The sequence below is a fragment of the Canis lupus genome, chromosome 7 (genome assembly GCF_048164855.1).
Source record: "Canis lupus baileyi chromosome 7, mCanLup2.hap1, whole genome shotgun sequence".
Classification (NCBI taxonomy): Eukaryota; Metazoa; Chordata; class Mammalia; order Carnivora; family Canidae; genus Canis; species Canis lupus.
The window spans coordinates 28,596,823-28,610,205 of NC_132844.1; the positions used below are offsets into that span (position 1 = coordinate 28,596,823).

General features: G+C 33.5%; 1 protein-coding gene across 14 annotated transcripts in view; it reads left to right on the forward strand.

Moving 5' to 3' along the window:
• SNAP91 (synaptosome associated protein 91) overlaps nucleotides 1–13,383 on the forward strand; it is a 139,880-nt gene that overhangs the window by 68,949 nt on the left and 57,548 nt on the right. For all 14 annotated transcript variants that reach the window (XM_072832187.1, XM_072832188.1, XM_072832186.1 and 11 more), the window contains exons 10-12: nucleotides 3,968–4,038; nucleotides 8,987–9,014; nucleotides 11,719–11,828. In XM_072832187.1, coding sequence (XP_072688288.1) covers nucleotides 3,968–4,038; nucleotides 8,987–9,014; nucleotides 11,719–11,828 — 209 coding nt within the window. The remainder of the gene's footprint in view (nucleotides 1–3,967; nucleotides 4,039–8,986; nucleotides 9,015–11,718; nucleotides 11,829–13,383) is intronic.

Genomic DNA, 13,383 nt, shown 5'->3' on the forward strand with positions numbered 1-13,383 from the left:
ACATCTGAGACAAAAGTTTAAAAGAATATTTAAATATCTTTTTGTTTGGGGGCATTTGGGTGGCTTAGTTAGGTAAGTGTCCAACTGTTGATTTCAGCTCACGTCTTGATCTCAGGGTCTTGAGTTCAGGCCCGGCTTGGTTCTTTTTTTTTTTTTTTTAATTAGAAAATTGTAATACGTCATTGGAAGAAGGATTCACAAACCTGGGTTTAATTTTGAATGTTGCTATAATATTCATTATAATTTATAGAATCTCCTTCTCTGAAATAGTAGTCCAGAGACATACTACTTAATGGTGTACATTGTGTTACCGTAATATGGGGAACAGAGATCTTATCCTTAAAAAGGGTAAAATCTTGCCCTGAGTATTTTGTGATATTTATTAGAATCTGATATCATTCTTTCCTCTGCATTTTTTATGACCTTAAGAGCCACATAAATTTCCATAGTGACATCTATTTTAAAATTACCTCATCATACATGCAAAAATTCTCTGGTTCATTTCTTGAGCATATATTTAAATCTCAATACAAGAGTATTGTGTGCTTTTGAAATTTCTTAATAAGTAACCAAATTATGATTTCTGTTGGGATTATGAGTGACAGGACTAAACACTCTCCCTAATTCTTATTTAGAGCCCCTTCCAAAGGTCTAGTGGAGGCTTCTAATTGATCTGGCAATTTAGACCCACTGTGACAGTATGATCAGGTCTGAGTTGGAAATGTGAGCTGCTCTAGAGTTAGTCCAACTTTACACAGTGTTAGACCAAGATTAATCTGGTAATGGGTCAGAGATGCAAGGTTGTGTGGACTCGATTAACATCTTTGAGATTAAAGAATCAGTGGCCTCTGTAGCCACCAAGGCCACTGATTCTAGCTGTGGCAGTGAGCCAAAATACCCAACATGGATGAGGGTTATAAAGGCGATAGATGTGGGGAAGCTACCTAGCAACTGGGAGTAAGAATAGGCTGCTTATATCTGGAAAAAAAAAAATTAGAATTCTTATTGCAGCAAGGTGGAGAAGAGGAATGTAATAGATGTCATTTTGGTTGGAAAATGCAAAATAAATACCAGTGTGGTCATTTATAGCCCTTTTTAGATAATTGTGCATATCATCATGATTGCATTTAAATGATTTATGAACATCAATTAAATGATATTTTGAAAATCCTTTTCTTGGAACAAATTCAAAGCTGACTGTGAGTCCAGGATCCAAAAGGAAGCAACCATTGACAATTCAGATACTTTAGGTTCTAAAGCATTTTCTGTTTGGCGTGTGTGTGCGCGTTCCAAATTTAAAGTATCTCCATTTGTGAAAAACATCTTAGGTTTTGGTGTTGGGAATTCTGGTTGATCTGAAAACTACTAGTAAAGGGAAGATTTTTTGGTTTTGTTTTTGTTTTTGTTTTTGTTTTTTTAAAAAAAAACATACCACTGATCAGTTCTGGAACAGTGATACATTATTGTTACCTGTTAGCTTCCACAGAATGACTCTTGATTTTTGGGTTGGTGTTTCCATCTGATTGGTCTATTGACTGTGGCATTTTTAAAAATAAGCAACTAAGATCCTGCTATTTATAGTTTGTTCTTTTAGATTCCTTTTACAACAGCAGGGGCATTCTCAAAGTTTTGCTGCTTGGAAATTTGAGACACTTTTTATTTCTCTACTATACTGCCAAGATAGACTCCGTGCCATAGGTAGAGTTAAGAAGGCAGCCAATATTCCTATATTTGTGAACATTACTATCAAAATAGATGTTTTTTCTTCCAAAAACATTTGAGGAATTTGTTTCTATTAGATTTCACATGTCTTTGTAAAAAATGTAAATAATGAAGCATTTTTAAACCTTTAAGGTAAAATGCTCCAAACTTAATTTTATGTGCAATTTATCACAGAATAACTCCCCTTAAAGACAAAAGTTAGTTTTGTAATCTGTGCTCTTGGTAAGATTTTTTTTTAAACTAGTAATTTTTGTGACTGCCACTTTCTTTTGAATGTTTCATCCAAAAATTATTAAGAAACTTTGCAAAAAAGAATGAAGTTGCAAACTGTCTTCCCAGTTTTTGGCTTGTTTGTTCTTAAGGTAACCAAGGAAGTTTATAGGAGAAAACACCACCTCCTTTTTTGTTATCCCATATTGTTCTGTTCTGTGACTATAAGTAGCATTTGTCTTTTTAAGCCGTTTTAACATGGAATCACATTTTCTTTACGTTGCATTGAACATTTAGAGGACCTATGTCTTGTAACTGGAGAGGAGTTCTGTGGCTTGATATTTTTTTTCCTTACTATGATCCCAGTAGAAAAAAATAGAAATATGTAAATTTTGAAATTATATGCCCAGGCTTCCTAGGTCCCATTATTCTGACAATTATAGTAATTGTTATTATGACATTTAGCACGATAATTTTGAAGTTATCGGGTATTAATTCACCTAAAAATTATGAAGCATTTTTTCTTGCTTTTAAAAATACAGTGCATATTCTATGTATTAAATGAATACATCTTTATAGTATACTGTTAGTTCTATGGAGCAAAATTTTCCTTATCTCTTAAAAATTTATTTTTTTACAACTTATGGGTATAGTCTTAGTTTCAGTTTCTTGGAATTTGCTAAGTAAGTCTACTTTCACCTGAATTATATTTTTAAATTCTAATTTTTACAACTTTCTAAATTTATTATATCCCCCATAATCTTACTTTTTCTATTGTATAGGCCATAATATTTTAGATAATGCTCATAGGACTGACTCTTTCTACCCTACCTCCATCACTTTGATCAAGTTAATATTTTTATTCACTTAGTAATTTATATTTATAATAATCATATAATTACATATATAATAATCACTTAATTCTTAAAATGGCTCATGAATCTATTAGTGAAGTAAAAATGAGATTAAATAACCTGAACTTTTAAAATTAAAAATTTTTAATAAGAATTCCACTTGATTTTGTCATTACAGGTACAATGTAAAATGTACAGTTATATGAATTTCCTTGCATTATGTGAGCTATTTTAGCAGTTAGCATAGTGAAAGGTCTTCAAAATTAATTTCATATGAATTTGAAGGATAATTGTTAGAATTAAATGTATCTGTAAATGTAGCTCCATATTTCATTCATGGAATGCTTACACTGCTGTTAAGGACTAATTTAGGTTAAAATTATTTAAGGATGACCTTAAATTCCTAATGCTTGAGGAATAAATGGGGTGGAATATATGTATGAACTTATTATTTCTCTTTCTAATATACAGTAAAATGCCATTGCTTTGTATTGCCTAAAATGTTAGTATGAAAACAAACATTCAGGTACCTTTTAATAAAAGAGTTGAAATATATTAAATCTTCTAAAATACAGTAGTTTAACATTATCATATTGCTAAAGTTTTTATTATATATGTAAATTAAGTAGCTCAATAAGAAAATCTTAATTCTTGACTACTAAAGATGTATCATTTTCTCCATAACTATCACTTACACCCCTCAACTTTTATTTACTAAAGTAGCAGTTTTTCCTGACATTTCAGTCACATGTAGATAAGTGAGATTTTACTGTAGTTTCAGACTTCTATAAGTTTATATTTGGGCACTTATATTTTTTAATTGGATATAAATACCTATTATTTTCTCATGTGATCTTATGGAACCATATGGTGGACTTGATTTGAGTTTATTTCATATAAGTAATATCATAGAAAAGTCTATCCAATGCAATCTCTACACTGAAACCACACTGTAGTGCCATTTGTTGTGCAGTGGAGTTAACTATATGTAAGATGGGCCCGTCTGAGATTCTCTGGAATCTATAAATCTTTAAGTACCAAAAGAACCTGAGATGAAATTACCTCCCATATGCAGTGGGCTCCACACACAGAGCTCCACCATACAAAATTACAGTGATGTTGCAGTGTATTTACTGTGAAAGAAAGCAATGCAGACATTTATTTTTACTTTCTTATTGTAGGCTCCCAGCAGTCTTATGGAGACCCTTGAACAGCATCTAAACACATTAGAAGGAAAGAAACCCGGAAACAAGTATGCATTAGTTGTATATTCTAAATAAAATGAAAAATGTTAACAGTCGTTCTTTATAAGAATGAGATGTATCATGGTACTATTATACCACCACAGCTTTAGGGTATGCTTTATTGTAATTCTTCAAGGTTTCCGCAAAGATCCCATCCATCCAATTTACTTATGGCAGTGTGACCCCGGGCATAAGCAATCTATCTGCAGGTTAATGCAGCAGATTAGTAGGTTGTACTTCAGTTGCCTGAACTTGATGACGTATATACTTACCCTTACAGGGGGATTTACAATATACAGAAAAAGAGTTATTCGTGTTTAAAAACTGAGGCTGTTATCATTGGGCAGAAGTAAAACGCACAGTTTCACAGGTAGCCTTGAATATTCTACTACATTACCTACCCTTTTGTGAAAAAAAGCAGAGCTCGCAGGTATAGTTTTCTGCATTTTAGACTCTCCCCACTTGAAGCCTTCAGAATGGCATGCTGCTGATATTTTGCTCAGGGATCTTTTTTATAGAGTGGATAGCAATCAGTCAGCAATAAGTACAATTTTACTGGATTTTCATACCTTTGTGTTTGGGCACATACATTTTTTACTATTTTTTCCACATTGCATGCAAAAATGTGCAGGTTCCAATTCTTTTTTTTCTCTCTAGCAAGTATCAAACTTGTCTATTCACGGTACGCAATGCTTTCCAGTCTTTGTACCTTGCTCAAATTATAATTCTGCTAGTCTTGGCTGTCTACCCTCCTTGTCTCTGTGTGTGTGTAAATCTTACCCATCCTGGGAGGGCTGTCTCGTTAAACCTTCTTTAATCATGCACTACCTTGTGTTGTGGCCTTTTTTTCCCCACATATGTAGTTTAAATAGGTTTTCTGATTCTAAAGTTCAGGGACAATTTTATACTTCATTATCTCCACCTGTAGCTATGTCTACAGAGTCAGCTTGAAATCTGTCTGTTGGTCCCAGCTTTATGTTTATTTCATTTAGATTGACAGGAGGAGTTCATAGAGACAACATTGCAGGGCTATATGTTGCTCATGGGTTTTGCCTATAATGCAGCTATCAAAATGCAACTCCTTTCTGTTTTCTTCTCTCTCAGCATTTGCACAGAATCTAGATTCATGTCCTGTTCTTACTTGTTGCTTGTTGTTTCATTAGCTAAGTGTAATTTCTATCATCTTTTCCAAGTTAGCGTAAAAATCATTGCATATTTTATATTTTCAATGATGAACAACAGTGTAGGAATCTCTCAGGCAGTTATGGCAGAAGTATTTGGTATGATGCATGACAGGACCTTGTAGAGACTCTGTTAAGATTGTCACCACAGTGCAAGAGCAAGGTCTTTCTCCACTTCATTGTAGCCATGGATGATCAGAGTTTTGTGGATAGATTGATGCCAGCTAAAAAGACATGAGAGTGCATCTGGTGACTTGAGAGTACATTAAGTTGCCCACTTCCAGTTATTGGTGGGCTACCCTGTATTAGAGTGTCTAAGAAGCCAAAAGAGTTGTGTAAGAATTAAGCAAAAGGAAGCAAGAAGCCTAAGAACTGTCCCTGCTCCTGTGGTAGAAGGACCTCTTTGGCTAAGGAAACATGTATATCCTCAGGACTTAAAGCCTCTCCATGGCAAGGCACCTCAGAAGGCTCGATGAAAAGTCGGCTTCTCTGTATTCTTTTCCCTTCAGGGTCCCCCCAACACCCTGCACAGAGCCACACTTTTCCCATGTTAAACCTGCCAGTACTGCAGTCAGCAAAAAAAAGCAGTCTTTTCAGGTGAATTTCGTTAGCCTTAATTTCAAGTCTAAATTCGCCCCCTTGTGGCTGCTGTAAACTATTTTTGCAAAACTTAGCTATGTACACATAGTTACATTTCTAAGTGTAGAGAAATAGAAATTCAATGATCTCCTGATTTGAATTACCTTTGACTGAGGGTAATGTTTCTCTCTCCTTAAAATCATTTTATGCTTGTCCTGTTTCTCTTCTGAATTGGCTGAGACCACATATGAACTTGTCTTTTGCTTATTCCCTATTTTTAATATAAATGAACTATATAGTAGTTAACTGTTTTCTTCTTTGTATGTTTGTGCTTACCTGGGAACTTAAGTGAAGGGTGAGTACTACATTGAGTGACTTTTTTTGCATTTGTTATTACTAAAAATGCAAAAATCACTCTTAAGGCTCCACATTTGGTATTTAGAGCATTTAAAACTCATTTCTGTCAATTTTACACATCTGTGTTTTCATTATCCTTTTTTATTTGTCTCCCAATGTGACTGGCATAAATGGTTTTACTTTATCTTGGTCTCTTTAGATCAAGACTAAAAAAAAAATCTCTTTTAGGTGTATGCACAGTCCTCTTAGATTGTGGAAATCAAAGTTTTTTTATTTGATTAGTAAACAAGATTTTCCCATGATATATAGCAAAAGTACCAAAAGACAATATTAGAAAATTAAAGTTGTTTGTCTTTAAGTAGCAGTATAAAATGATTCTAATCTCAGAGACAAGCGTTTTCAAATGTCTACTATAAATATATATATATACTCTTTATATGTAATAGATTTTATCCACCAATACTCATTTTTGAAGTTTTATGCAATACTGTGTGATATATTTGTATATGTGTGATTCTGTGATACCATAGAACAAAAGAGAAATTGATTTTATTTTATATGTGCATTTACTAAGTGCTGAGGGTACAGTAAACTTGATAAGTCTATTGTAATTAAAGTTATTTGGAAGACATAGATAGGGTTTCACATCTGTATTTTTTGTTTGTCTTCTGGCTAACATTTATAGCCAAAATTATGTAGAGATTATTATTGTGGATAAGACATAACATTTCCTCTTTCGATGATTTACTATTAACATCATAGAAGTAAACCTTGGTGTATTCTATATTCATCATAAAAACCCATTGATCTGTTTGTAGCATTTCACAGAATTTAGGATAGGACTACATGGGTCATTCATTCTCTTTTAAAATTATATTCATGCCTTATTCTTCCCAACACAGTTTACCATGTACTAGATTTCTGGATATTTGCTGAAATCATTAAAATAAGTATTGATTTTTAGTGTCATTATGTATATATAAAAGATTGTAGTATTTTCTTTTATAAAGGGCAAATGACCAATGGTAGAGAAGTAAATCAATGAAGAAACGTGAAAGGAAGCAGCCTGTGTGTTGTGTAAGAGAGGAACTCATGTGCCGGGCTCATCTGTATTTGAGTCAGGACAGGCTGGAATGTGAAATGAGCACAGGCTCTGGGCATCAGACAGACTTGGACTAAAGTCTTAAATCACTATTAAAGAATGATGAGGCTTGGGCAAGTTATTTACTTCTCTAAGCCTCTGAGCCCTCAGATTTTAATCAGTGATTAGTGATACTTTTTAAGGCTATGGCCCCAAATGGGAGCACACCTCTGGTTCTGTCTGACCTCTTAGATGAAAAATCATGGCAAAGGCTGGGTGCAGTCCATAGGAACAGAGGTCACTCATTCTGACAGTTTAGGTTTTACACAAAATAATTTTTAAGACTTATGATTAATCTGTTTTTGCACAAAGCACATGAATGCATTCTTTTTTTTTTTACATGAATGCATTCTTATTCTAAAATTCAAATAATACAGAAATATCACTGCTTGGAAGATGTCAGGTGCTGTGTAAAGTGCTAGGGGTATAAAACAATGGGATAGATTCCCTTTCTTCAAAAGAATTTAGCTTCTAGTGGAAAAGACAGATAATTAAAGAGACAAGATACAATGTGGTAAGTGGGATGATGGTTTTTCATTTATTTGCTTACTCTTTGGGGTAACTAGAAGTGTCATTTAGTAATGGTGCTCATGTGGGAGCTTGGCAAACTGATTCTTGTGCCAATTATGATATTTGTACTTAGGTTTGAGGATGATAATCTTTAATAGCAGGTATTTGCAAATAAGGTTGAACATAAAATGTATTAATGTGATATATGTTATTAAATCCGCTTTGCTACACTCAATAAAACAAAAATTCATGATACTGTACAAAATTTCAGTTACTTAATTTCTGCTAATTTTGTTTTACTAGTGCTACTTGTGCTAGTTTCTCTGTAGATGAATAGAAAGCCATGCCTGCCATTCTTTAAGACGCTGACAGTAGGCTTCCTATTGAAATGTTTCTTCTTCATTTTGTTTTATCATTAATTTGTTTTCCATTAACTTGGGTTGGTAAAGTGTAACCTGTTTAGACAGTCGTTTCTGAAGCACTGTGCTAAAAATGATGTACAAGGCAGTGGTAGCAATTATCTCACTAAAAAAAATTTACTCCTTTCTAATTTTCCCTCACTCCTTTAGAAACAAGCATGAGGTTACTGTTCTTTTTCAATCTCCTAATAGTTCTAACAGGATACTGGGAATATTTCCCATAGATTTTATTACAGCCATGAAAAAAAACAAACCAGGAATATGCATGTGGAAATTGAGACGCATTTCAGGCACGTGCTCATAGGGATATTTTAAATTCTGATGTTCCTCTAATGCATCACAATTATGATTAAATGAATCACAGTGTACCTTAAGGAGTTTTCTAGCTTTTTAAAATAATACACCAGAGGGTTTTTTTTAATTCTGTAAAACATTATTTTCCCCAAGTCTAGGAAATATTTTTAAAATTCCAATTTTATTTTTGTTGGATACAGGCAATAATGGTCAACTTGAAAAATTGAGTTGCTAGAGATATAGAAAAGAACTTGGATTTAAGAATTTCTAGTAGTAGAAATTAAGTGAATGGAAAATACTGCAAAAGGATGTCCTAATTGAGTGAAGAATATATTATTTTTTAAAAAAATAGTTTACCCATTACTAAAACATATGTATGTAAACAGGTTAATATTTCTCCAAGTGATTTCAAACTTAAATGCTTACAAATGCATTCATGTATATTCAGTTTTAATTTTTTTTTGTTGCCTTTTAGATCTGGTGCTCCCTCTCCATTAAGTAAGGTAAGTTTGCTGCTTGTTTTGTTTTGACCATTTTAGGAATTTTTGAGTGTACAGTTCAGTGGCATTGAATACATAGTGTTGTGCAGCCATCACTGTCATCCATTTCCAGAACTTTTGCCATCAAAACTGAAACTCTGTATCCTTTCAACACTAATTCCACATCCTTCTCCTCAGCCCCAGGCAACCATCATTCTACTTCCTGTCTCTATGAATTTGACTACTCTAGGTACCTCAAATAAGTGGAATCATCTAGTATCTGTCCTTTTTTGACTGGCTTATTTTACTTAGTGTAATATTTTGGGGGGATTTATTTATGCTGCAGCATATGTCAGAATTTCCTTCTTTTTTAAGTCTGAATAATATTCCATTGTATGTATGTACATTTTCTTTTTCCGTCTGTCAGTTGGTCAGTTGGGTTACCGCCACCATTTGGCTGTTGTGAACACTGCTGCTGGGTGAACATGTAAATGTTCAAGTATGTAAATACCTGTTATTTCTGGATCTTAATCGTAATTTTTTTAGGTTTTTAAGGAAAAGTAAGGTAAAGTTCGTGTATTCTACTTTATTAGTTTCTCAATCCACTGTAGTAATAGCAATGTCTTCTTAGTCTTTTATTTGGACTAAGTTTTTAAGTAGGAGAAATTTTCTTACATTTATATTGCAACTGAAAACAGACTAGTTACAAAGCACATACATACTCTGAATCCCAGCCCTGTGAGATATATAATTTTATATGTGATTGAATGATAAAGAAGTCAGTTGTGATGGAGTGTCTTTCTGCAAGCATGCCTTTTAGATATTCTACTGTAATAATTTTAATAACTCTTTCTACTCCCTCTTTTTTATCATTTTGAATGACAGGATCTGGGTTATCAGTGACAATAATAGTACTTATTTCCCTAGGTCTGTAGCTTACATTTGCCATTGTATTTTTCAGACAAAAATGTAATAAATGTGCTCTTTCCTCTATGACAAATTTCCTTTATGTGATTGCTGTTATTACAGATGTGAAGGATGTCATTATGACTGCACTGGTGGCTCCCAGACACCCTGTACTATGTCAATACCTGGCTGGCTGCCTAAGATTCCCACAGGCACCCCAAGCAAACAAAAAGCTCCCTGGTGATTCTGATAGAAAACCAGGTTTAAAATCATTACATCTATGTGAAAAATTCCGACATATGACTGTAGAGTAGAGTGTGATAAAAATTATGGCATCATTTGGAGTGGTCTGTCTCTACATTTTGGCCAAATCGAATTTTATTGACATTTTCTTTTTCTTAATAACAGGATTATTCTGGTTCTGTTTCCCTAGCTGTCTCATTTCTCCAGAGCTTATTGTTAGAAGGCATTTTTAATGAGGCTCTGAAGACCTTCATTTCTGCATTTATGTTGGTAGATTCATTGTTGTCTTTAAGTTCTCGGTGGCATTTTCATAAACATTACTTATTTACATGTATTGGTTTAAAAAATACTAATTTCTTTTAGAGGAGTTGTCAGTGTCCACTGTGGATAACATACAAATTAAATTTTGTTGGTCCTTTCTATTCCCTTAATAAACTGTCACATCCCACCTGAAAATTTTGACATTTTGGTGGAGAGAAAGGCTTGAATTGATGTTTTTCTGAGCAACGTTATCCATATTGCTCATGTGTTTGTCTTTCCTGATGTGCTGAATGTTTAGCGATTATGTATCTATTGAATTTTGACTTCTCGATTCTGGGACAAATAGGTATTAAACAAATACCATTTCACTCTGAAGACCCCTGAACACTATCTCTTCAGTCCTTTTTCTTAATTTATTATTTTAAAAACTTTCCTTCATTTGGTCTGTTTAAAATTAGATGTCCATTTATAGCAATATCTGATAGCGTTTGGCTGCTCTTATTCTTTCATATCTTACTTGCTATTATATCACACTTCCACTTACAGTAAGTATTGGTGGACTGGTTTGAGATGTTTCATTAATCTTTCTCTTGTAAATGTATGGAGAATTAAATATACCAAATAAAGGAAAATAGGATAGTTTCCTCAACAAAAACCTTAATTTTTAATATATTAACTATTAAGTTCTCTTTTTAAAAATAAACCAGTGGGACAATAAATGTTAGATTTTGTTTCATTTTTTTAGTTTTATCTATTTCATATTAGTGATGGGATATAGTCATGGTACCTTTAAGCTGTAAGTGACTTGTATCTTCTTTATAAATTTTTCTCTGCCACCTGTAAACTATTTTGAAAGTTAGATTTCTAGAATTTAAAGATACCTGAGAAGGCTTTATATGAATTCTAGCTAGAATGCAGAGGAAAAAAATGGCCTTGGTTTTATAGCAGTTATTCCAATTGATAATTGTTTTCATTTTTAGCAGTTAGTAAGATCTCTCCTGATAATTCTATTTAGGAAATAACTATTTAACCTTGATTTTAAATACATGAGTAGAAGTCATTGCCATGTTAAGCCAAATATTTTAAACATAATTTTATATAGTTTGTATTTAATTTTTAAAGTTTAAAACCTGTTTTGGCCAATATTGATTACTTATTACAGTTCTCCATTTCAAATTTTTTTGAGTTTTTTCCTCTCCCACAAGGAGTTACCAAAAAATTGCTGCGAATGCCAGAGGTCTGCAAAGTGGAGGTCCTGTTGCTCTGTGTCCTTTAGATTCACATTTGACTAGAGTGTGTTGTGCATCTTCACTTTCAGTCTTCTCCAGCCACAACTGTTACGTCTCCTAATTCTACACCAGCTAAAACTATCGACACATCCCCACCGGTTGATTTATTTGCAACTGCGTCTGCGGCTGTCCCTGTCAGGTTAGTTCATGAGTATGTTCTAAACCATGTATTAATATTTTGATTAGGTTTTTGTTTTATTTTTATGTATTGAACCCAGATGTTTTCACAAAATGAAATCCAGTCCTAGTAACATGTAATAGTTTGGGCTATCTTTAGGTTCACAAAGTAAGTTTTTTTGCTTTTTCTACAGTTCTTGGGCCTGTATTCTCAAAGCATCAGAAGACCCAAGCTGTAGAAACCTTGGGTCACCTTCTTGCTCACACATTTAGAGAAGGAGGTGGAAGAATGGTACAGATGCTTTGGGTTCTTCTGAAATTGTGAAGAAATGGAAAGTGATTTCGAAATTAGCCTCTTCTTGTGTGAAATTTAAAGGGTGTCTTACGGCACTTAAAAAACAAAACAAAACAAAAAACCTTCGCAGTTGTGCTTATGAGGAACTCAGACTCTGGTGGTAGGAAGAGACCATCAAGATGTTTCTAATCAGCTTTTATAGCACCTAGAGGTGAGAACAATAGTGAAAAAGTTGGAGATAACTGTGCATTGTGTAAAATCTCAGGGCTGCCTCAGATGAAATGCCAGCTCAAAGAGGCTTCCTCAGACAATAATTTTAGGTCACGTTTTGTTTGCTTCTTTTGTCATGAGAGGATTTATAGTATCCATAACTGATTATGAATGCCCTATATTTGGAGATCTGAATTTTAACTTGAGTGATAAATCCATGTAATGTACCCATGTTAACTATTGTGTGTTACCTCTTACTTGCCTGTAATCACAAATTTGGTAAAGCCAAGTCCTTTTTACCTCTATACTAAGATAAATTGCTTCTTCTAAAAACTTTGATTCAGGTCTTAATCATATGTTTCCTATCCTGGCACTTTGAGAAGTTATATTTATGAAATGGAAATCAAAACTAGGCAAGTTTCAAGTGTTTTTAAATTAAAAAAGAAACTAGAATTCTTCTTCAAAAGAATATTACTTGGAAATCTAATATTTAAAAAAGGTTAAAGATGGAACTGCTATTTATGAAGAAGGGTGGGGACTCTGGGACCCTGGTGGTTTGGTACCTGGCCTGGTAACCTGTAGATTAGTGTGTTTCAAACCTGAATGAAATTCCTGGGGCCATGTTAAAATGAAGATTCTGATATAGAAGATATGAGGTATACCTAATATCCTGTACTTTATGCCATGTCTCAGAATGTTACTAGTTTAAAGACCACACTTTGAATAGCAAAGCTCTAGGCCCCTCCTTGGAACTTTTGCAGATGGAGGAGCTTTGAAAAGCATAGCCCTAACTGAATGAGAATAAAAAATACAGAAGTATTTCAGATGAGGCCTCTATAGGCAAACTTGATGTGTTATAGTTTAACTTAGAAAAAAGGTATATAGTGACTATTCATTTTAGTATTCTTTGCTTCATAAATAAATTCTTAAAGCAAGAATTTTTTTTCTTGCAAAAAAACTTAGAAAATAGAAAAAAAGGAAAAATTACCCATGACTCTCTTACTCCGATACTTTAATATTTGGAGTATGCTTCCTTTTATCACAGTCCTCAAAACCAGCCCTTCAGATTCTA